Source organism: Seriola dumerili, unplaced genomic scaffold (genome assembly GCF_002260705.1).
Source record: "Seriola dumerili isolate Sdu_G_001 unplaced genomic scaffold, Sdu_1.0 BDQW01000531.1, whole genome shotgun sequence".
Taxonomy (NCBI): domain Eukaryota; kingdom Metazoa; phylum Chordata; class Actinopteri; order Carangiformes; family Carangidae; genus Seriola; species Seriola dumerili.
The window spans coordinates 573,966-598,535 of record NW_019174786.1 but is presented as its reverse complement, the minus strand read 5'-3'; the positions used below and the strand labels follow the sequence as shown (position 1 = coordinate 598,535).

The following is a 24,570-nucleotide window of genomic DNA, read 5'->3' as shown; positions in this document are numbered from 1 at the left end:
AATAGTTAATTTACCATTCGAAAATGAATTCTCCATATATGTTGACAAACAGTACGTTGAACTGCAGACAAACTGCACATTTGGTGGGTTCTGCTGATCTGCTGTGCCCTGACTGAAAGACTCTCTTGGTTATGCTCACTTAGTATTTAATCAGAATTACTCAATTTAAATATATATATTTATATATCTCTATATGGCAAATATATGCAAAATCAGGCATTAAAATATCTAAAATTATGTTCAATGCAATGACATCAACAGCAACCATTACATCAGACAAAACTCTTCACATGTAGAACACGGAAGAACGTGGTTAGATGGTATCGCTGTAAAAACAAAGACGTTTTTTCCCCTTTTGTTTTGTTATTAATTTGAAATGTGTATTCATTCTGGTGATTGTGGCTAACCTGGAAGTGTCCGTTCTTGAGTGAAGGAGGGGAGGAGCAGGACACAGGTACGCAGGTAGGCAGAGCTCCTCCCCACTCTCCATTGGCCTTGCAGGTCCTCCTCTTCTCCCCTCGGATCAGGAAGCCTTTATCGCAGCCGTACGCCACCACAGCCCCAAAACTGTAGTTTGTTGCAATCACATATCCACGATCAATGCTCTCAGGCTTGGAGCACCTCACCGGCACACAGCCGATATTATACGGTGAAGGCTCCCACTCTCCTCCCATTAGACATCTCAGAGTGGCTGTGGTGTTGAGCATGAAGCCCTCTTCACATTTATAGCTCACTTCAGTGTTGCTGGCATATTTAGGTTTGTTGACAGAATCTAAAATTGCATGGGGCAGCTCAGGCGGGCGTAGGCAGAAGTTTGCGATGCAGCGAGGGGCCTCCATGCCATCAGGAGGCGCCCACACACCCTGAGCATTACACACCATCTTAGAGTTGTTGCTGGCAGTGTATCCGTCAGTGCAGTAGTAGTTAGCAGTGTCTCCAAACAGCTGGTGGCTCTCATAGGGCTCTGCGTGGTCGATGGCGGGCGGGGGACCACAGGAGCGAGGAACACACTGGGCGGAGCTGTCACTCCACTGGCCACTTGACAGACATTCTCTCGTCTCTGGACCAATCAGAGTGTAGCTGCAGATGGAGGAGACCAAAAGAGATTAGCAAAGGCAAAAACAAGTTGCAGCAAAATATAATAGGATATCAGACACTAATAATATTCCAGTAACTAATGTAAATCAATAAATTTTATTGGTCAGTGACACATGTTCTAACATGCTGATTGTTCCCAGCATGGTAGACTGTATTCCACAGTAACTGTTTGCAATAAAGGAGCAAATTTTAATTCTTATTTAGGTGTTGTATATCAGAAAATTATTTTAATGCAGAAATTCTATTAATAGTACATCAAATATGCAGATAAAAAATTTAAACTATATTTAAAGACTGCATCACTGTGAAATCCATGATGGCACATGAAGATAGTTAAGTGGAGATTAACGCAGAGGACAAATATCTTCATAGGCATTCATAGAATATACAGTGATTCCATAGTTTTAACATGTTCACACTTTCAATTGACAAGACAACACAATAACTGAGTAGACTTCAACCACATTTACCCTTCTTTGCAGACATAGTGCACCTTGTTTCCCAGTTCAAAGTTCTCTCCTATGGTCACGGCGTCTCTCAGGGCCGGAGGCTCATTGCACAGGATGCTCACACAGCGTGGGAAAGGCCTGCTCCACTCCCCTGTTGCTTCACAGACGACTTCCATGGAGCCCTGTGGTCTTCGCACCAACATACTACTTAGCTTACACACTCACACCAGCTCAATAATACAGTCACAGAGACTTATAGACGACAACTTGTGAAAACAAATAAATAAATCACAACTGATGACAGCATACAGAGTCACTTCAGGTTGCAGCAGCATTGTGCCGACATGAATCAGACTTCACTTGGACTATAACTCTAATCTATTTTAACAAAGGTTTAGAAAATAGACAGGACTTATTTAGACAGGACAGATTTAATAAACTAAGAGGACAAACTGATTTTCCTGACATTTCCACAGTTTGTTGCTCTTACAGTGTTATGTGCTTTTATGGTCCCATTTAGTTCCTGTGCATTTGTAAATTACTTTTGTAATTTGTTTCAGCACATTGAGCAATTTTATTGTTACTTTAGTATCATAACTTCACTCTATTCAACAATCAAAAAAAACAAATCAAAGCTATTAAATGTATAGATGAAATGATCAATTATTCACAACTATCATCTTCAGGATTGACAGTGGACGGTGCAGCTGACGGTAAATTGTCCATACCTGTATCCCTCAGCACAGATGTATCTGACAGTGGACAGGTATGTGTTTGTGTCAAGGTTGTAATCAGCGTTCTCAACATTTGGAGGCCTCCCGCAGGTCACTGGGTGACAGACAGGTGGCGTCCCGCTCCATCGCAGACTAGTGAGACACTGGAACTCATACGGGATCTGAGGCAGGAAGCCGTTCATACAGCTGAGGTGGATGAAAAGAGGGTTAGATAAAGATGTTGTTAAGAAATGGCTGGCTTGTATTGATCTAAACGTACTAATTTTTTATAGCTTTAACAGCCAATGTTTGTATTTCCTACTGTCAACATGACAACATGGTGTTGTAGGGGATGCAAATGATACCTGAAAGTCACCTTGCTTCCATAGGTGAAGTTGTTTCCCTTCATTGCGGAGTTCTCTGGAACCGTTGGTGTCGGGCAGGAGAGGGCTATTAACAACATAAATGAGATGATTAGCAACTGCTGTTTTCAGTCGTTTAATATTTCACTGAAAACTAAAACTGACTAAGTCCAAGTGAAGTTTAATTTATCTTCAGAGTTAAGAACCTCAATAAACATTTCTACGAGGAGACACAAGTTTACAGACGCCTGTGAGTGTTATTGATGAAATGTAAATCAGATTTTGGCAGAGAGTTCTTCTGGGATCAATGGCCCATTATATTTTATGCTGATAGGATGAAAGAGACACACAGGAAAAGCATATAAATGGACAGAAGCTAAAGAGGCACGACTGAGAGGCATTACTGAATGAAGAAGAGAATGAATTAAAGGGGCACTTCACTCATTTATATTGCACTTCCATGAAGTTGGAGGACTTACTTAAAGAAAGACAGACCAAGACCGAAGCAGCAGAGGCTGCCATAGCCTGACTTGATGACATCATCTGGCTTATTTTTTTCAGACTTTAGAAAGGTCCCTTCAGAGCCATGTATGAATAATCAATAAAGAAAACAAGTTCCCTCAAGTTCAAGTTCTGCTTTTGTGGATGACAGATATTTCCTGCTCTTCTATTTTCTCCATCACTTCTGCTTTTCCATGCTGCCAAAATCCAGTCATTCACAATTTGTACTTTTGATATCATTGCATTCTGTCACTATTTCTCAGACCTACTATTGCACAACACAGCTCCTTCCCATCACCACTTTGACTTCCAGGACGTCCAGGGACACAACTGAAACTGAAAGTTTTCATCATCCACCTGTTGGCTCTACTCCTGTGGCTACCACCATAAATACTGCCATACACTTTCCCCTGATCTCATCTTCACAAGCTGAATAGTACAGTACCTCTCATCATGTAAACTGTAAATCTTCATGTGTAAAATTGGTGAATTAAAGTATTTACCCTGATTCAACTTCTCCTGATTCCTCGTCCACGGATTGATCAAAAAGATTACATACATTAAGACCACAAACTTTCCCACCAGTGAGTTTACCAGCAACATCTCCACCACCTCGAACCTTTTTAAACCTCACACACAATGACGCAACTATATTTGTGTGTACTACTACTTAGCAGAAAAACCTCAATCCTTTAGCCATATGTTGAGCCATTAGTATGCTCTTCACTGATACATAAATTATTTAACCTCCGTTATCTCTGCCTGTAACACTCAGGGAGGCAGTAAAAAAAAAAAGAACATTATGAAACATCCTGCAGTTTCTTTATGTATTTCAGATGACATACAGAGTGAGACAACCACTGTGGTCTGAATGCAACAGATTGGCACAGTCTGCAGGTGCTCAGTAAGTCAGTTCCCCATTCTCTATGAGGAAGAATGTGGCTTAGAGCCAAGATGGAGATGCTACGGTGATCATGCCTTTCAACCCGCTGCACAGTGGAGGACAAAAATATATATGTCAGTGCTATTTGCCTCTAGAGTGTGAATGCATACACAATATCTGTGTATTTTGTCTCACGTCATCCATTATGAAACTGCTCCACTATTTACATAGTGACAGCAAAAGCTTTATGTATAACAGGAAATATCAAACCTCACAGGTGATACTCGGAGAAAGTTATATCACAGAGACTTTACCCAATAGTACCTTTCATATACAAACTGCACTACAATAAAATGTATATAATTTTTTAAAACTCAGTAATTTCCTCAGCAAGTGGGCTCAGGAAAGTAGTTTGAAAGAAAATGTTACTCTGTTTCACTTAAGGCAAACAAAAACCTTCTGAATATGAGTCACTTGAAATGTGGGAAAAAAGTGGTACTTAACATATAGTTTGTCATCATAGCGTCATGACACGACCACTCAACCTCTCACCTCTGCAGTACGGGACAGGATCATCCCAGTTTCCTGTCTCCAGGCAGTAGAGTCGTGACGCGCCGATCAGCTCGTAGCCGTCCTCGCAGCCGAACACAACCTCACTGCCCATCAGAAAGTTGCTGCCGCTTCTGTGACCGAACTCTGGAGACCCAGGGTTCTCACACTTCACTGGCTCTGGCGGGAACACACACATACACCCACACATAAGCGTTTTGTTTTAATCAATACTTGTTCTTTTTGTTACTTCCATTACAGACTTTCATTTATAATTATTCACTATTTGAAAAATGCTCTATAATTGCCTCATCATTACTGTTGTCATTGGCATTATTAGAAGGAAAGCAAAAAAATCTATATCTACATTAAAATGCTTGTGAGGTCTCCTACCTGTGCAGTTTTTACCGTCTCCACTGTATGGGTGAATACAGGTGCAGGTGTAGGAGCCGTCTGTGTTCTGACAGCTGGCGTGATCATCACAGTCAGATCCCAGAGCACACTCATCCACATCTAAACACAGAGACAAATGCACAGGCAGAAATGCAAAACAGATATTTTGTCAAACTTTCAGACAGGAGTTTTCTTTTCCATATTTATACCACTGAACTGAAAACAGATGTACAGTATGATGTTATGAAGTACCGAGACAGGCCGGTGGATTTCCTCCCCACTTGCCGCTGTTGGTGCAGTGCATCTTGGCGTCTCCCAGCAGGTAAAAACCAGCGTTACACTGATAGACCACAGAGCTGCCAGCATGAAAGTCTGCCCCCTGAAACAAGCCGTTCTCCAGAGGATGAGGAGGTCCACAGGACACACCTGTAACACATGCACAGGGATGTTGTCCAGGGTCACAGGCCTCAGGGCTTTCTACCTATTATTAATTTAATATATAAAACTGAAAAATAATACTACTATCCATCTGGAGGGGAAAAAATACTGTTTTATTGTTTTTATATCATTAGTCACAACAGAAGTCGTACTTCTATTAAATTAAAGGAATTTTGTCTTTTAATTTGGCAGCGTTTGTGACAAATAGCTGAATGAATAACTGAATGAATGAATAAATGAAAGAAGCATGTTTTGTCAAATTAAAATGATCACTTAGGACTCATGTGTGGGAGCCTGAAAAGCCTATTTAGGTTAATGTTTTACAAACAAGACTTGACTTTTAACAAAGCCTGAAAAAAGCCAAACTTTTGAATTAGTTTCCATAACTTTTCACACAGAAACTGACAAACACATTTGTGTTTACACAAGGTATTGTATTTATGTATCAAGATCCATGAGGAAATTTACAACCATATTTGACAGTGATTGGAGATAAATGCCAAACTGTGTTGATCCAGTCCAAACACAGAATTATAACAGTTAGGGATGAAAACATAATAAACCTAGAGGCTTATTTACATTTACAGTTCTTTGAAAAACACTTTCCAAAGATCCAGATGACAGAGCTTCAAAACAGCCACAGAAAGGCAAAGCAAGATCAAATTATTGGTGATTTACAATGCAAATCAAATCATCATGTCTGTGCATTACGTTCACAGCTGGGCAGGGGATGGCTCCACTCTCCTTTATTCTGGCACTGCAGCACTGGCTCCCCCACCAGGTAGAAACCAGGATCGCAGGACAGCTGGACCTGAGCCCCGGGGCTCACCTCCACTGTAGAAGCATGCAGGTGGGACACTGCATTCTCCAGTTTGGGGCAGTCTGGAGAAACAGATATGGTGGAGTCAGAGTCACTGTGACTTTAGTTGCACACATCAGGGCAGATTTAAAGAGCCATCTGTCATTGTTAGTGACTAACAACAAGTGGTCAAGGAGCAGCATACAGCACGCTGTTCTCATATGTAATGAACAGCTTTCATCATGCAAATTCATCATTCCTTTTATTACTGACATTTGTATAGATTTCTTACCTGCACAGAAAATGCTGTTGAGGTTTACTTTGACTCGGCCCACCACCCCACTGAGAAAGTCTGGCCAGGCGAGGACGTTCCCTCTGTGGGTCACATGAGAAGCTGGACAGCTGCTGGACAGGACCTTGATCTATAGTAACAAGTACAACATATCACATAATCATATTGAAATTCACATAAATATTACACATTTTAAATTACCTGGTTTTATAGACATTGGTTTAAATAACAGAAACATCAGTGAGTACATATCTAAAATTCTGCATGTGTTTGACGGCTACTGAGAAAATATCTCAAACAAATTGAGCTAAACTTGAGTCACTCATTAAAGATAAAAATGCATCAGTGGATATTTTCTGTGTACCTGCTGTGGTGTGAGAACACGATCCCAGATGTTGAGTTGACTGATGGATCCAACAAAGGATTCAACAGGGTTGAAGCCTTCACCCCTCTGGTCCTGGTCCTGTCCTAATACCAGGGCCCCACCACCTACAAGACACGGGGAAAAGCACCGAGATTAATTACTACTCACTGAGAAAGTGTACCCCTTGTCTACTGGGATATTGTTGTAAGAAAATATGAAAATTTATATGTATTTTAACAGAAACGAAGACCAACTTTGTTCTATTGAATTAATTAAATCATTACTGGATATTGAAAACATTTGTCAAGGCAGAAAGTGAACCAGGTCGAGGATAGCACTACACCTGGGATAGTGGTGCCGACTGACAGGCCTTTGCCTCCGTCTGAGGGCTTCCCATTGATGTAGATTCTCCAGTCGCCATCCCAGCTCCTCCAGGACACCCCGATGTGGTACCAGTGACCCGTGTTCACCGCGGGACAGTCAGTGATCCGCTCCTTACCGTTCACGTACAGCACCCACCTGTAGGGAGGGGGATCAATGGGAAGAGGACAAAATCGTTCAGAAGATTTAATGCAGAAGAAAGGAGGGTTTAGGAAAGGGGAAACATGAAACACATGGAAAGGTTCAAAGAAAAGGATTTTATATATCACATTCACATATCCTGAAGCATGCACTCTGTTAAACATGCACCATATGACATACTACAGAGTATGTCTTAACCGTAGGTAAATCACTGACCCATTGTAGTCTATGAGAAGGAAAGCGTTATCGCTGCCCTCCACAGCGTAGGAGACAGGTGTGCCATAATTAGTGGTGTCTGATGACCTCATCCAGAAGGTACAGGTGATCTCTGTCAGTGCCGGCATCACTCCGTCCATCATCACATAACCGTGGATACCCGACACCTCAAAGTCCAGGTTGAAGGCCGAGGACATCTCTGATGAAAGAGACCGGAAAATAATTAAAACAACAGTCATTTTTAAATAATCTAATTATTGCAGATACCATCTATCAACTTAACTTGCTTTGGTACTCATTAGATTTTCTAGTAGCTACTTATTTCATGAGACATTTCTCCTTTGATTTACAGCTCTTAATTCTGCTGTTGTTTTATTAATACAATATAACCATTGAAAAAATAATAAGTCAATACTAAGTTATCAGTTATCTCTCTTCTGCTCCTCCAAAGTTTCCATGGTGATGTGTCATCTGTCCTATAGTACCTGTCTCACACCTGGTTCCGTTGAACCCAGGGAGGCAGCGGCAGGTGTAGGACCCCAGACCGTCCAGGCAGCTGGCTCCATTCACACAGGGGTTAGGATCGCACTCATCCACGTCCACCTCACACAGCCGGCCCCTGTAGCCCTCCACGCACTGACACCTGGGAGAGGAGAGGCGGTCCGTTACCACTCTCAGGTACACAAAACAGTACGTATCATGAAGCACATCCACAGACGTCATCATGGGACAATGTGTTGAATGTGTTTTTGATAACGGGGGTTTTCTGATGTTTTTATTACCTGAAATTGTTAACAGCATCCAGACACGAGCCTCCATTCAGACAGGGAGCGCTGTAACATTCATCAATGTTGACCTCACAGCTATCACCTGAGAAGCCAACGGCACAGTTACAGGTGTAGCCACCTGTCACGTCCTCACACACACCTCCGTTCAGACAGGGGTTGGAAAGACACTCGTCTATTTCCAGCTCACAACGCGATCCTACGAAAGAGACAATATATACAGTGTAACGTTTACCCACTTTCACATGTTTTTTGGTGAAAAGGTAAGAAAGTCTTATTATCCGACCTGTGAAGCCGCCGGCACAACTGCAGGTGAACTTGTTGACCTCGTCCACACAAACACCTTCATTCAGACAGGGGGAGGAAATACACTCGTTCACCTCCACCTCACAAAGAGACCCTGAGATGAACGGGGGCAAAAGTTCAGAGTCAATTTATTTCATATGTATATGTGTTGGCTTAAAACAGTGTTTTTTTTTTCTACTCTTTATTTCATGGTTTCATGTTTTGAAGATTTTGGTTGTTATCATGGGAAAACTCTGTCCAGTCAAATTACCACATGATTTTTTTTATGGATGGAGACGTACTAGAGAGATTAAAACCATTTCAAACCACAACAGCTAACTCAAAAAGGCACATTTATCAGGCTAAAGCCACAGCTGTTCATAGTTTGGTTTTCACCTGAGACCAATGACATAAGATAGTGGAAAGGAAACATGTCTGTTTCAAGACTGTTCAAGTGAAATAACCCTGACTTTTTAAACCTGCATAAAATGTGTGGCCTGTACGTAATTTCTTTCCATTGTTTTTGAACAATTCCCAAGCCCTCCAAGACCAGTTTTTTCCATTAATTTGTACTGTACAGCCCTTTATACCCTAAACCTTTATATTAACAACTATGAGTTCATTAAAAGCTCTCATACCTAAAAATCCTGGCTTGCACTGACACTGGAAATCCCCCATACCGTCCTTACACAGGCCTCCATTCTGGCATGGAGCAGAGTCACACTCATCTATGTCGATCTCACACTTGGCACCTGAGAGAGAAATATCAGAGGCTGCATCAAACTCTCATCATAACAAAGTGACGAACAACACGAGTGTGAGGAAGATTTTGTCTGTTCCACAAAAGCCAAGAGAGAGCTTGTTACGGGGAACATGGTGTCAGGAATAAAATGGGATGCATGTAGGAAAAAGTGTTTTTTATTTTATTCTGACACATAACAAAGTCTTGATGATTAAACAATATAATCTGTTCCATCTCTACCAGCTGACACAGCTGGGTCATCATAGACCACATGGTGGATGTGTGTATGAAGCAGCCCATAAAGCTCATTCAAGCATGAGTTGGTTTTATTGAGATGAAGTTTGATCATATTGTTCTTGATGAAAACACAGTGAGGAGGCAGTGAAATGCATTTTTAGCTATACAGCACTTTTCTAGAAAGTGTCAATAATTGCTTTACAAGTCAACAAAACAGCATGAGACAAACAAATAACAAAGATAACAAAGACAAATCAATGACAGGTCTGTGTGTGCAAATAGTTTTCCTGATGGTGCATCCACTGAAGGACAACAATCCTGCCTACATCAGGCAAAGGCATAGAGAACATGTTGTTCAGGGTTGACATGCTGATCAATGGCAGGTCGAGGCTCAGCTGTGCCTGTGACATGAAGCTCTCAGCCTGAATGAAGAGGATTAAACACCAGGTACCTCATTGGGTAGAACTCTGAGTGGTGGTTTTACCTGTGAACCCAGGCATGCAGGTGCAGACGTATCCCGCCCCGACTTCTTCACAAGTCCCCTTATTCTGACAGGGATTCAGGAAGCACTCATGGAAAACCTAAAGCCGATCAGATCATTCTGTTACACACACAGCGAAACACACTCTATAACAACTCCTTCAGTAAAAACCCCATAGAGATTCTGTTCATAAATATTCATGATCTGATGTTTAACATGAGAAACCTGCTTGTTCATATCTCTGATACACGATTCTAACATTATCCAGGGTTTTAAATCATCTGTGTGGAGTTGTGTCTCGATTTGAGGATGGATAAGTTGTTTATATGCCACTGAATCATGGTTTCTATAAGTACTACAGGTATCATGTCTGGGTTTCTGGAACTAGGATATGATTTACATCCATGAAACAAACAATACTCTTGGTAAAAATCTAAGTAATTTAACTAACTTTAACTTTTTTTGTTTTTAGAAATAATATAAATTTAGACAAAGTAAATACCAACCTGACTACTTGCTTGGTAGTCTTCACTGACCTCCACCTCTGGAGCTGCCGTCACACTCTCCTCCTTCGGAAGAAAACTGGAGCCAAAACCTGACAATGACACCCACAGAAAACACAGACAATGTAAGCAAAGGCAAATCGGAAAAACACAGCAAGGATCTTTCCCCTTGCTACCAGACTGGCAGTCAGTTGTGATCCAAGTGAACAAAAGCCTGTATTCTTATTGAAAACTGGCAGCATCTCCTAACCACTGTTCATTCCCACACTTCAACAGTGTTATTCATTTCCATTCTGCTGCAGAGAAATAAAAGTCATATTATTTCCTTTTCCCTCCTGATCCCAGTGCAGTAATCCCTTTTCCAATTGGATTGAGCTGTCACAACACAGATCAGACACCACACAACTGCAGGGACGGCAATGGATTTTCACTCAGACACAGAGCGGCTGACACAGAGCAGTTCCATATATTTTGCTCTCTGGTGACTTCACTTGGCACGTTGAAATCCAACATAAGTCACTTTAAATGCCAATTCGACACAGCAGTTGTTAAAATAGAACTCTGCTGTGTGAAACTCTGAACTTCGTTTATCTGCTCATATCAGAGTTTATCTAAACTGGAGCTGGGGGTAGAACAAACCATGATAGTGTAGTTTTAGTTTTAACAAACATCATTTTCTCATTCGTTAACAAAAAAACTAGGAGAGGAACCTATTCCTGTTTTATATTTGTAATTATTATAAATCACACTGTAGATTTTCACTTTGACATTAAAGAGTCGTTGTCTGTTGATCAGTGTCACATTGAATTTTTTTTCTCTCTATAGTGACAATAAAGCAGATAATAGCACGTTAGTCTCCAAAATGGGGTCGTGATACTATCAGGGAGATCTTAAAGCTGATCTAAGTGGGCACCAAACATTAAGACCATTATCATTTTGGCTGGAGTTGCTGCAGGACATTAAGATTATTTGTACAAACAACAGTTGATGATCAGAGATTTTATGTCTACACCAATTCAAATATAAAAACAAAGATCTTGGTTCCCAGCAGAAACAAAACATGATCAGTTGGGGCTGATTGTGCAGTGTATTAACATTGAACTAACATTGAAATAAAATGTGTTTTTCTAAACTGGGACACTTACTGGAGCAGTGCTGAATGGTGGTTGCACCAGTAACAGTGGTGGTTCCATAGAAGGGGCAGGAGAGGCAGTAGGAGCGGCCATGTTCAGGCTGGTAGTAATCCCTAGGACAAGGGTAACAGGGAACCAGACCGGTGCGGGAGAAATGACCTGCTGAGCAGGGAACTGCAGGAGAGGAGACCAGAGAGGACCAGAGGAGAGGGGCACCATAAAAAGAAAAAAAGGAATTAATGAATATGAAGGAGCAGGTGAAGTTCCAGCATCACCCAAAAATGGAAAAAAGGGGAAAAGCCAACATCTAGTAGCTCCAAGTCCACAATTTGAAAGGTTATAGGTTATTTTTGTATTTTTAACTCGGAAACTAAGGTAGCAAAATTTTCTCTGCTTCCAGAGTTATCATCCAACTTTCCATGAAATTTCCAAAAAGGAGTTTGCCTTTCTGATATAACTGCACACGAGTGCCAAAATTCTAACTGACACGTTTTTGCTTACAGGCAGCAACTGTGTTTGTTTTTGTTACCTAGCAGCATTTAAAAGTAATGATTAAAGCTCTTCAAAGTCAAAGTAAGCAAATTGATAGGACATTAAGGGTGTGTGCTCTGCACTGTCAAACTGTATCACCTCCACACTCTGTCTCATCCACCGCCCCTCTGGTGACGGTGGAAGTCTCGTCAGGACAGACCAGACACTCCCTGGCGCCGAAACCAGGCTGGAAGTGTCCCAGCGGACATGACTCGCAGATCTCCAGCCCATTCAGAGAGTGACTACCAGGTTTACACTGACCTGCAAACACATGCAAATCACCACATCATGAGGGAGAATCAGATACAGAAAGAAGTATTGATTTACATCTGAGGACAAGCAAGAAAACAAATGAAAGTCAAGCATTATTTGTGAATGAATATTATTGTATCCTCTTTGCGGAAAGTCGAGGCAATTATCATACTTTTTTATTGTCAAAATGTACCACATATCATGTAGGTTATTAAATTTGTCGTATACTAAGTCTGACTGTATACCTGAGCATGCATCGTACCTTTACATTCAGCCACACTGCGGGAGTGCAGGTAGGCTGTGGAGGTTCCTTCAGGACAGGACTTACACTCCAGCTGACCCTCCTGGTCCTGGTACGAGCCCAGCCAGCAGCTCTCACACTCATTATATTCCAGAGAGAAGTACGTTCCCACCGGACATTGGACTGCAAGAGCGCTCACAATTAGTAATTTAATGGGAAACATAAAAAGTTTATAGCAGTGTTAGACTTTCTTAAAAATCCCATAAATTTTCATGTATTTATATTGTCATAAATGTAAGTAAACCCTATTACACAAATAAAAAGGTGGTTCAGTGAGTTTGGGTGGATGTATCCTCCATTCAATCCCCTCCTACTCACCACACATCCTGCCTTTGAGCACTGAGCCCGGCCTGCAGAACAGAGACGCCCTCTTGCCCTCCAGAGATTTGGGATCGGCCACAATCATCTCCGAGGACACGTGGAAACTGGACAGCGGCTGCTTGGCCAGTGTTCGTTTCAGTCGGTTGGTCAGTTGCTCCAGGGTCCGCAGGAGCCTCTTCTGATTGGCCACCTCTATTGAGTCGTTCCTCGACAGGGGCAGAGGGATGCTTGCTGGGAGAACGGACAAAGTTTAAAGGACTGATAACTAACAACTGATGGCGTTATACAAAAATGAATGCCCTATAGTTTGATTTGTATTGTACTATATACTAACAATAATAAAAATATGGTTCTCATTATGTTTCAATTCACATTTTTTTGAGTTTGCTATTTATGTTTTAGCTTGTGCAACCTCAATATGCTCCTATCCAAAAAGCTTGTGGCTATCAAGCACAGCATGGTAGCAACAATACATCAGGATAAATTTATATATAGACCAGCATATACTGTACATATACATGTATTCCTGGTACTGCAAAGGTCCAAAAACACAAAGAAAGCCACACTTATTTTACCTGTGATGTTGAAATAGATCTGGATCTTCTGGTCTCTGGTGGGGCCTCTGAGTTTTCGGTGCCTCTTGGTGCGGTGCTGTGTTTGCATGCTGCTGTCCTGCTGCCTGCTGGTGAGCTGCCGGGTGCCGGTGGCAAAGCCTGACTCAAAGTAGGCATAGTCCTGGGTGCCTTGAGGACTCCAGTTGTTGCCCCAACCTCCCGGTGCTGATAAATATTAGACAGAGAGAGAGAGGAATAATGAGCTGATAAGATGCTTCATTAAAAAGGTGGGATGTTTAGTGAGGGCGCATTTGTGCGTGTAAATCTTACTAATAGAAAAGCCGTTCTCGTAGTCGTAGTTGTACTCCAGACAGTGACCCTGTGACATCACCTCCAGTTTGCACGTGACATCATCGCTGCTGCAAATGTTGGGGAGCTGAAAAAAGCAACATGTGCGTGAGAGTTCGTTAATAGCAAATAAGTGTCTTTGTGTGTGTGTGTGTGTGTGTGTGTGTATAAAGGTTCCAACCATGCCTCTCAGTTTGTTGTTGAACTCCCCAGCAAATGATTTGACCAGGTCCACATCATCACAGCGAGACGCTTTAAACAGCATCTCAAAGGGCTTGAATCCGTTGTTTGCAATACGGTTCACTGACAAAGACAAACATGATTTTTTTATACAGCACAGTGCTTTATTTCAAGTTGCTGCACATGTATGTTGAATGCATTTTCTTATCTAACTGGCCAAAACCAATTCAATGATGTGCACATACAGGTATTCATGTACACTGAAATGTAGCTACAGTAATGAGACTGAGGTGCACACAGGAAGCCGTAACGCAGTGGAGATGGCAGGTAACTAAATATTTTAAAAGAGAGGTTAAAAGGAGATGTGCTGCACTTACCTGAGCAGTCGGGTCTGTCTGCAGAGTAGGGTGGCTCCCACACACCATTGTAGGCGCAGAAGTAGCTGTGCACTGCATCCTGAGTGAAGCTGTAGCCATCCTTACACTGAAGAGTACAGTTAACGCCCTCCTCTTCTTCAGAGCACATGAACTCTCCATTCACCGGGACATATGGCTGGTCACAGGTTGTCCCTGGACAGATAAAAATATACTGTAACACTTCCAGGGTTTGGTCATACTGGAGCACAGTATTTATTAATACCACCATTACACAACATAAGTGAAATTCTAGCATGCAAATATTATAAATACCTTTTTATACTGACACTTCTAATACATTTTAAGAGACTGTGCTAATTTCCTATATTTATATAAAGGAAGTAAAATAACATAATTTAGTACATGTCATTTAAAAAGCTAGGTTGCATCTGTCCGTTCTGTACCTTGTACACTGATGGTGAGGTTGCAGGTGCGACTGTTTCCAGCGGCATCGGTGGCTGTGTACTGGACCAGAGTCTCTCCTACTGGGAACAGAGAGCCTGGAGTATGGCTACTGGTTACTGTGAGGCGGCCACCTGAAAGAGACACACAACACATACACAGCACATTTAACACATATCAATTGTGTTATGAATGTAAAAACAACAACATATTAATAATTTTATAGACAATTTTATATTTTTATGCATCATTTTTATTCTTTATTGGCTAGTGACACATTAAAATTACTTGTGTGTGTTACTGTCTAATATAATTACAGTGGTGAAATCTATTATGCCCATCATGGTGATGTGCTCAGTAACAGGCAGCTTTCTGGGAATTGAGAGAAACTAGCTGATGGTTTACACTGATTTAACCTGTGTTGATCTTTAAACTTAAAGTAATCAGGAAAACTGAAATTAACACCAAGATGAAATAAGCATGACTTGTAACCATAAATATTAGTTTTCACTCATATTTGCTTTTAAAAGGAACAAGTGCAGAACCTTTTTCTTGAGTCAAAAAAATGTTACTCTGGTTAACCTACAGAGGGCAGTCTTGGCCTTACTCCAGTGTCTAGGACGAAATGAGTCACTCTTAGTAAACCATAGAAGCTATGTTAAACTATGATATGTTGACATGTGAAAATTGTGTCTGGGCATCACACGGCAGCAGAACAATCCCCGTCTGCTGGTTGAAGAGGAAAATTGGAAAAAAGTCTGGTTGGCTTAAAAAAAACCTGAATGTGCAGAGAGTGATGGATAGAGCTTTTGGAGAGTCAGCGGTGATGAGAGGAGTGTATGAGTGTATGAGTGTGTGTGCATGTGTGTGTGTGCATGTGTGTGTGATACTGTGGGCCTTTCCTGGACACTCAGATGCAGGTTGTGAACAAGAAGCTGTGAAAACATCTGCACTAAGTGTGAGACACAGACTGGATTAAAAACAAAAGGAGAAGGTGGGAAAAGTGAGTGAGTGACCTTTCGTTTCACCCAGATCCACCTCCTCCATTAATGGTAGTAGCGTCGTTCCAACAGGGCTGACACACGTCTGGTCTGTTGGAGTCTGGTGTCTCCCCTTATATATAGCCTGTGTGTGTGTTTGCACGTGTGTTTATGTGTGTGCCTACCGAGTCGTGGCTATATATAGCTCTGGCATCAGGGTGTGGGCCTGGAAAAACAAAACACTGACGTCGAAGCAGCGCTGTGTTGACGTCGTGCGGCCCGAAGCAGCCGCAGCAGCCTGTTATTACAGCATATGTGTGTGAGATGAGTGTGTGTGTGAGTGCGTGTTTGATAGGGGGGCACCTCTGTGGACAGGTGGAGAACGCTCCCATTGGGCCTCTGTGAGGTTGAGGCCTGCATAAGTTTGTGAACACACACAAACACATATGTGAGCAGTGTCAGTGTTATTTATGTGTGTGTACGTGGAGCTAGAGCCAGTGAATTACACGGGCCTGGTTGTGGGCTGGAGCCCTGGAGAAGTCTGGTTTGTTGTCTGTCACCACCACAGCTGTTTGGGTACAGCTAGAGCGCCAGGAGAAAGCCAGACAGCTCTACGATATTTAGTCTATTTGGCAGAGTGGCCTTGATACTCTTCTTTATCGGTCTGATTTACTAAACATCAATGCAGTGAGTGTTGCAGGGTGGCCCAGTCTAAAAAGAGAAACCAGCAAGTTGTGTCTGAAGTCCTCACAACAGCTAGTGTGTTCCCATCACAGCCTCAAACTGCTCCTGAACAAGATCATTATATCATTCAATTCAAAGTGGATGACACTGATTGTAATGTGGGTCAGATTCAGTTTTTTTAGACATGTTTATTTATGAATACTTTGGACTGTTCAGTTATGTTGACAGTCAAACCCTGGGACAATTTCTATCCCGCAAAATCGTCACACTACATGTTTAATTTGTAAAAAAAAAGAAAAAAAAAGAAAAGAAAAAAAGTTTGATTATTAAATAAAAACTCTGTTTGGTTCAAACAGAAAAGACTGTGCTGTCCTGAAATGCCTTTGTGTAAAGTTAACAGTACAAGTTGGATCACAGTGTAGCAGAGGACTGTTAGGGCTCAATGTTTCCCCCTCAGGACATTTGTACTTTTCACTCAATTAAATTAATCTTACAGCTGTTACTAGTTACTTAAGAGATAAACATTTTACATATAAAAACCTGTTAATGAGACCAATTGACTTAACACTTTGAAAGACACTGAAAAGGGTCATTGTTCTTAATGAGTACTTTAACTGTTTCTACTTGTGAAATGTCGACTTTACCAAGACAGTGATTAATACTCAGATCTATTGTGTGTGACAGATACTCTGATAAAGAAAAAATAGACTATTTGAAAAGCAACTCCCTTAAGAGTCAAGTATTATGTGTGCTTGTATAATCATATAAATGACTGTGTGAAAAAATGGATGGAATGAGTGCACACCCCCACAAAAGAAAATTTTTCATGGCAAAAACACCTGCTTTTCTCTCCGCTGTCTGTCTTAACATTAATGACATTAACAGGCACTGTAACAACTTCATCTGTCTCTCTTAAGCACAGAAACACACAAATGAGGCATTCATTCACACAATTACAATCCATCCTCTGTGTCCTGTGTCTCTCACTCACTGTTATTCACACACACACACACACACACACACACACACACACACACACACACACACACACACACACACACACACACACACACACACACACACACACAAAAGCACAGAGCCCTCTCCTGATCCCCTTTTTTTCCCAGCCACCCAATGGAAAAGATCCTGTTTAACCATCATCAGTGGAAGAGGAGGGTGGAGTGGAGTGGAACACAGGAGCAAAGGAATAAACCATCTCCGAAGCAGCCGTCTGAGAGCGGCGACCAGACATACCTGAGTTGTCGGAAAACTGTGGCACCTCCCAAACGACCGCCGTCTCCGTGTCTGTGGCCTGGACTGCGGGCGGCGACCTGCACCTGTCAATCACTGGAGGCTCCGTATCTACAAAAGGGATACGAGGTTGTTAACAAGATCTGAGATGATTTGTGAACATTAAACATATCGATTACGGTCATTTAGCAACAAAGCAATCAAAGCTACAATTTCCGCCACGTGTAGGTTAATAAAAAACATGGTATGGCTTTAACACACAAACACACAATTGCTCCCATGACTGAAATACATTATAACAATATTAGAGACACACAGTTAGGAGCAGTTTGCTGCTCTGTGATCGGACTCGATGCAGCAGTACAGAGTGTCAGAGGGCACAAGTTAAACACATGTCTCTAATAAAAAACCACAACGTTCCACCACCATAATAACATATGGAAATGTTCACGGCTACCATGCTTGAGGTTTTTCCCCCTGACTGCTGTGATTATTGAGCGGTTGACACAGGACACCCCTGTTTTTCACTCTCTACAGTAACACTATTTGGCACCTGCTGGGGCGGACACTCTCCCTCACTGGTGAGTACATGAATTAAATCATAGTTTTACATTGAATGACAGAAATAAGCTGCAGCACAGATCAGGAGGGAGGGTCTGCACTGAGGGTTAGAGAGGCTGTCCTGTAACTGAGAGGCCACTGGTTTGAACCTCAAAAAGGTCAAAGCCTAAAACTAGGTCACTTCAGGCTTCATCATGCAGGTATCTAAACTAATAAAAAAGTAAAATGTCGACTCTTGACCCACATTTATGTGTGTCTCAATACAAAAATTCTTGCTTTTGACATGTGACACAGATCTGCTTGAGGAAAAAGACTCCACATGTTATATTGTGTTGTAATTTATGCATTGTCAGTCTTGCTAATTGTCATCAATTTGTGAAACTTGTGTGTGATGCTTCTTTTCTGATGAAAAACCTCTGACTGATGGAAACACTGCTCACTGAACTTAATTGATTACAGAAGCAAAAACTGTATGTGGATTCTAGTTTTTTATTTGAGACATGTGTGCCTTTCCCTTTAATCAGCTTTCAGGCGAACCACAAAGTAGATATTGTGATTTAGAGTGGTACAAGATCAACTCCTGGGGCATGCCACATGTACTTGAATGACTAAATGGAAATTTGTCAGCACTGCCATGACAAAATAAATGTTAATATATAAAGTCATCAAAAACATTTCATATACCAAGCAGCTCAGCTGTGTGTACTGAGCAGTTGCAGGGAGAAAGACCAAACAACAACAGAAAGAAAGGGAGACACCTCACTTCATCAGATGATATGTCTGGTTATCATTTGTGAGGTCTTTAAAGGAGCTATTTGTAAGTTTCGCTATCGCTCCATAGCCAGCATTAGCATTAACAGCTGTTTACTTGCCGAGAGCTTCAGCCATTGTTGCGTTTTCAAGACAAGAATATATAATACGCCCTCCGAGCAGCACTACTTCGTCAGGGCACACTGGGCGCAGCAGTGACTCGGTATGGGAAAGTGATACTAACACTGGGGGGCTGCGAATTCTGATTCATTCTACACTCGTTCTGTCACTCATTTTTGTAATTAATTAAACTCTAGAGAAGATATGAATAGTGATCCAAAAAGCATATAAAAAGTCGAACTGAGGTAATAGCGCACAGTGTGAACGAAAGCCTTTCCCTCTCTCTCTCTCTCTCTCACTGGAAAAGGCCATGGAGGCCATATGCAGCATCCATTGTTTGCTTTGATGCAGTCTCCAGAAGGATGAGCTCACCAATGACTGTGACTGTAAAGGAACAGTTGGCCTGGTTCCCGGAACGGTCGGTCGCAATGTAGGTGATGGTCTCCTTTCCGATGGGGAACAGCTGGGGAGGAGTGTAGACTGGCTTCACCTGCACCACCACCTGGAGGAGAGAGAGACAGTAAATAAGAGGAAAAGAGAAACTGGGATTAAGAGAAATGATGAGAGGTGCTGTTGTTCTGTCCAAGCATGTGCAAAGTAATTGATAAGACGCACTCTTTTTTTGTTTTTGCTATGCACAATGATGGCTTGACATCTCTGACAGTTTAAAAAGAGATCAGCTGTTAAATATCCAACCTCCTCTTTGGAGTTGTCGGTCGCATTTGGGACGTTCCAGCTGATGTTGGCAGTTCCATGTCGACCATCTGTCTTTGCGACGATTTCCATGGGGCACTGGATCCATGGTGGTTCAGCATCTGAAGAGACACCGAGAATCAGACAAGGAACTAAACACTTGTATTTCCAATAATCTTATTAATTCTAGATTCTGTTTCTATTCTTATCATATTTTTTTTTATTACATTTGCCCCCTTGTGCTGCTATGTCCATTTGAATTTCCTCTACGGGGGATCAATAAAGGTACATCTTATCTCATCTCATCTCATCTTCTTATCTTATCTTTAATGCTTTAACTGACTCCAGCAAATTAAATTAGAATTTACATTAGACTCAAATATCGCAGATGTTTCACCCCACCACAAACCATATATACTGAACTCAGCCTGTTCCTTGTTATCAACGAGGGAGTAGGTGTGTGATGTCATCTGACCCCTGACCTCTTTAATCACAACGCGTCACACACTTATTATTGGTCATTACTGAATCAAAGAGAGACTGTTCCCGTTCCAACAAGACCAGACCCCACTGATGTTACATTTACACTGTATGTGGTTCTGACTCCTTTATCTCTCTCCATCCATTACCTCAACATCCGACCACAATGGTGGAGCATAGGTTAAAAGAGATAGAGGTGAGATGACGTGTGAAACACGCTTTATGTCATTGTCAAAACAGCTGGGCTCATGGAAAAGGAAGTTTAATCTTGCACAAATTATATTTTTGATCTTGATAATCATAATCTGAATCACAAATCCATTGTTGTGAGGGATTTGCTCATGTTAAGAGCTACTGATAGGACTGCAGCAGACCCTAGCAACGACATGAGCTAATTCTGAAATTAAACTGTGTGGGTGAATTCAAGGGAAAAATGGCCAACAAGTCTATTTCCCTTGTGATTAACCCTTATCAGTCCCAGTAGACTGCCCTTGAGAAACTGTTTAAGTAATGCTTCTACATGAAGTGAGTGGTGCATCTTGCTTGCAGCCAATATATCAGTCATTAGTAAAATTAGCTATTATGCTTGGCTGTAACTACCCCTTGCATGTTGGTAAGGCAATCCAGTAAATATGTGCATCAAATGGTGCTTGTCCCTCGCTCTCCTTACTTTGGGAAGAGGCTACATAAAGTTACCTGAATAGCTGCTTATGTTATCTGTTGTTTATGATGTTTTACAAACTATTCACATTTGACATCCTTCTGAAGACAGGAATGTTAACAACATGGTTTGACCTGAGAAAAACCTAAGTATAAGTTACTCTGAGTACATGTTTGTTGTTGCACTTGAACTAAATCTTAGCTTGTAGGATTTATCAGATACATATGAGGCTGAGGTAACCCCATAATTGTTGTCAGTTTCACTAAAACACCTCACAGGGTTCATTCATTAGTTTACTGTTCTGTAATGAGCTTTTGTAACAGACTGCTAGTCTTTAATGCAATTATTCACATCAGATATTTCTTTGTTTTCCGAACTCCCTGGTTGTCCTGAAGAACAAAAATGTGCAACACATACATATTTGAAGCTAGTTAGAGATTTTTAAGAGGCACATTAATTGAAGTACAAAAATGCAGGATTAAAACGTACACAAACCTCATGCCAAACGCTGATCTACTGTATTTACTGCCAGGTAAAGTAAAAAGCAATGGGGCTAGAAGCAGGATAAAGATTTGACTAACACAGTTGTGTCTGCAAGTTCTCAGACAAGCAGATAAAGACTGGCTGCATAAAAGTCCACTCCCCTTCATTATATTTGACTTTCAGAGTTTCTATTTGTTCCAGTAGGAAACATTAAGTCATGGGTAGTAGCCATCTCTGTTGTCGCTAGAAAAACAATGTTATAATAACGTCAAATTGTTTGGCTGGTGGCAACTCACTAGCCATCATGACCCTTGGCTGAAACAGCATCTTCCTTGGTCTCATTCTCCATGCAGCATGTTGTAATAATGTGAACCCAGCACAGTTTAGTTCAACTAAGTTCAAGCCTGCTTTAAATGAGGAAAGCCTCCAAGAGTTGAATCTCCCATCGATCGACAGTGGTCATGCCTGTTGCGTTGTGTAAGAGAGCTAGCTCCCATCTGGACCTGATGACCCATCTACTTAGGCATCCATCTGTGCTAAACACTAACACACTCAGCTCAAATCGGCCCTATTCATCTTCATAACAAGGGAGGAATATTTCACTTTGGGTGTCATCAACATGAAGTGAGAGGCGAAAGGAGCCAGAAGCTGACAAAGAGCGCTTTTGACTTTGAAAAAACTTTCTCTTTCTTGATCTCCTCATAATATGCAGCTCTCCCTCTTTATTCTCTCCATCCCACCCACATTTAATTCCTATTTTTCTCCCCTTCTCCTCCTTCCATCAGCTCATTTGTGCCTTCTCTCTGCCATACCATTATAAAACACCTACAGATGACTCATCCTCCCCTCTCACCTCCCTGTCCGCCCCTACCTCTCCATTCGTTTTCATCTTTATTGAACCTCTTCCTCCGCTTAATGACATCTGCTCCTTCATTAGAAAACTTTCTCCGTGAGGAAATGAGGGGATTGAGGACATTTGAGGGGAGGCAGGCGCAGCCGCTCTGCACCACCTGTTTCACCTGCAAGGCATCTGGAGGGCTGAAGTCCATTATAATGATCTCCAGAGCCCAGTCAGGGCGGAGTGGAGGGGGGGATGAGAGCTCGGACATGGTATGGTTTCAGTTAGTGACCCGAAGCCTGCTTCAAAATGGGGTTAGCACCATTCTCACCATTCACAAAGTGGAGAAAAATGCAGAGCGGGGGAAAGGAGACTGGAAAAAAATTCTCCCTCCAAGTTTCCTGCTGTTTTATTTTTATATCTTCCTCTCTTTCTCCACATATTCTGTATCTCTCTTTTTAGCTCCTTTAACAATCCGTCTTTTTCTGCCTTGCAAATAAACTCAACACATTACAAGTGTCATTCAGTCTAGCACTGGAATATTAATTGACTCTTCCAAGCAGACATATTGAATTTACAAACAACTTAAAGATGGAAAACTGTCTGGCAGAGACAAGTACGACCAAATAAGGCCAGTGAGGAAATAAAGTTTGGTCCTGGTCTACCCGTTCATATAGATTTTAAAGAAAGAGTATGATATTTTGGGAAATACCCAAATTCAATTCTTGCTGATAATTATGTAGATGGGAAGATCAATGTCACTCATCATGTTGTTTTTGCATTTCTGTTTGTACATATGAAACAAACAAGATATAAATGTTAACTACAGGGCTTTGGATGTGTTTATGCTAAGGTAATTGCTGCCCGGCTCTATTTCCATACTTAGAGCACAGACATGGGACTGATCTCCTGGCGAGACGGAGAATAACTATTTATTTCTAACAATGTCTAAGTATTGCTTTAAATAAACCCTAACCCAAGTAATTAGTGAAAAAAACACACTAATTTCATCTCCATTCAGAGTCTCTAGACCTCAACATATTTCACATCCCACACACACATTGTGCGTCACCTGTACAGACGGCTTTATGGACATTAGCTGTCCAGTTCCCTGAGCCCATGCACACCGCCTTCCTGTTTCCTTGGAGACTGTAACCTTGACGACAGGTGAGCAGGCAAATGGAACCTGGCGACGCTGCCCTCCTCCCGCAGGCAGGGGGCGACAGCAAGATGTTCTTCAGAGCCATGATGGGGGGACAACGCACCTCTGGGGAGAGAGGGGGAGAGACCAAGAGATGAATCTGATATCTGATAACGTTTATTTAAATATCTGCAGACCAAAACTTTTATTAATCATTATTAAAAGTAGTGCTGCAATGGGCTGATCAGGCTTGCTGCAGGAAAATTTGAGTATTTGAAGATAAGGCCAGTCAAAGCAGAACGGACAAAAAAAAAAAAAAAAAACTCCTTCAGGATCATGAGCATGTTTCCTGTGCTTTTACCCAAATGTGATAAAATCTTACTTTGAGCAGGCTCCACTATAAAGGCCAACAACGAAACTATTTTCAGGCTGTGTGTAACTGAAACTGGCACAAACACAACAAACATTTGGTCGGAAGTCAACCTAAGAAAGCACTGACCACAGGACTCGTACACTGGAGGCTTTTTATGCATTTTTCGGATGCAGGCTCATGTGGGTTTTACTTGATGATGGATAGATCATTCTCATTCTCTCCCTCTCTATCTCCTGTTTCACTGTCTTTGGCTGTAAGAGCTATCAAGGGAAAAACTCACTGAGAGGGAGATTTCAATCAGATGAAAAAAATATCTTTACATCCTCTCAGGGCAGTTGAGGTGATCCTGTTTCACCACAGTGCAAACAAACACTAAAACAAACTGCTCAGCTGCAACAGCAGCCTATAGAGCGCTCTCCGTCGTGTTAAAGAGGTAATGACAGTCTGTGGGTAAACACTGAGATGGTCAAACAAACAATCTGTAATTCTGTCAGAGCACCAGGCG

General features: G+C 41.7%; 1 protein-coding gene across 2 annotated transcripts in view; it reads right to left on the bottom strand.

The window, feature by feature from the left end:
- The window catches only part of svep1 (sushi, von Willebrand factor type A, EGF and pentraxin domain containing 1), a 90,918-nt gene that overhangs the window by 15,552 nt on the left and 50,796 nt on the right, over positions 1-24,570 (bottom strand). For both annotated transcript variants that reach the window (XM_022764181.1, XM_022764182.1), the window contains exons 7-37: positions 23,624-23,818; positions 20,093-20,211; positions 19,769-19,898; positions 17,969-18,076; positions 15,053-15,184; positions 14,610-14,801; positions 14,234-14,355; positions 14,035-14,140; positions 13,726-13,929; positions 13,148-13,381; positions 12,791-12,952; positions 12,376-12,537; positions 11,758-11,919; positions 10,616-10,704; positions 10,113-10,209; positions 9,288-9,401; positions 8,651-8,764; positions 8,362-8,563; positions 8,065-8,222; positions 7,580-7,778; positions 7,185-7,360; positions 6,842-6,966; positions 6,478-6,607; positions 6,098-6,268; positions 5,201-5,374; positions 4,949-5,068; positions 4,559-4,735; positions 2,626-2,710; positions 2,276-2,467; positions 1,569-1,736; positions 408-1,080 (exon numbers count right to left, since the gene is read on the bottom strand). In XM_022764181.1, coding sequence (XP_022619902.1) covers positions 408-1,080; positions 1,569-1,736; positions 2,276-2,467; positions 2,626-2,710; positions 4,559-4,735; positions 4,949-5,068; positions 5,201-5,374; positions 6,098-6,268; positions 6,478-6,607; positions 6,842-6,966; positions 7,185-7,360; positions 7,580-7,778; positions 8,065-8,222; positions 8,362-8,563; positions 8,651-8,764; positions 9,288-9,401; positions 10,113-10,209; positions 10,616-10,704; positions 11,758-11,919; positions 12,376-12,537; positions 12,791-12,952; positions 13,148-13,381; positions 13,726-13,929; positions 14,035-14,140; positions 14,234-14,355; positions 14,610-14,801; positions 15,053-15,184; positions 17,969-18,076; positions 19,769-19,898; positions 20,093-20,211; positions 23,624-23,818 — 5,192 coding nt within the window. The remainder of the gene's footprint in view (positions 1-407; positions 1,081-1,568; positions 1,737-2,275; positions 2,468-2,625; positions 2,711-4,558; positions 4,736-4,948; positions 5,069-5,200; positions 5,375-6,097; positions 6,269-6,477; positions 6,608-6,841; positions 6,967-7,184; positions 7,361-7,579; positions 7,779-8,064; positions 8,223-8,361; positions 8,564-8,650; positions 8,765-9,287; positions 9,402-10,112; positions 10,210-10,615; positions 10,705-11,757; positions 11,920-12,375; positions 12,538-12,790; positions 12,953-13,147; positions 13,382-13,725; positions 13,930-14,034; positions 14,141-14,233; positions 14,356-14,609; positions 14,802-15,052; positions 15,185-17,968; positions 18,077-19,768; positions 19,899-20,092; positions 20,212-23,623; positions 23,819-24,570) is intronic.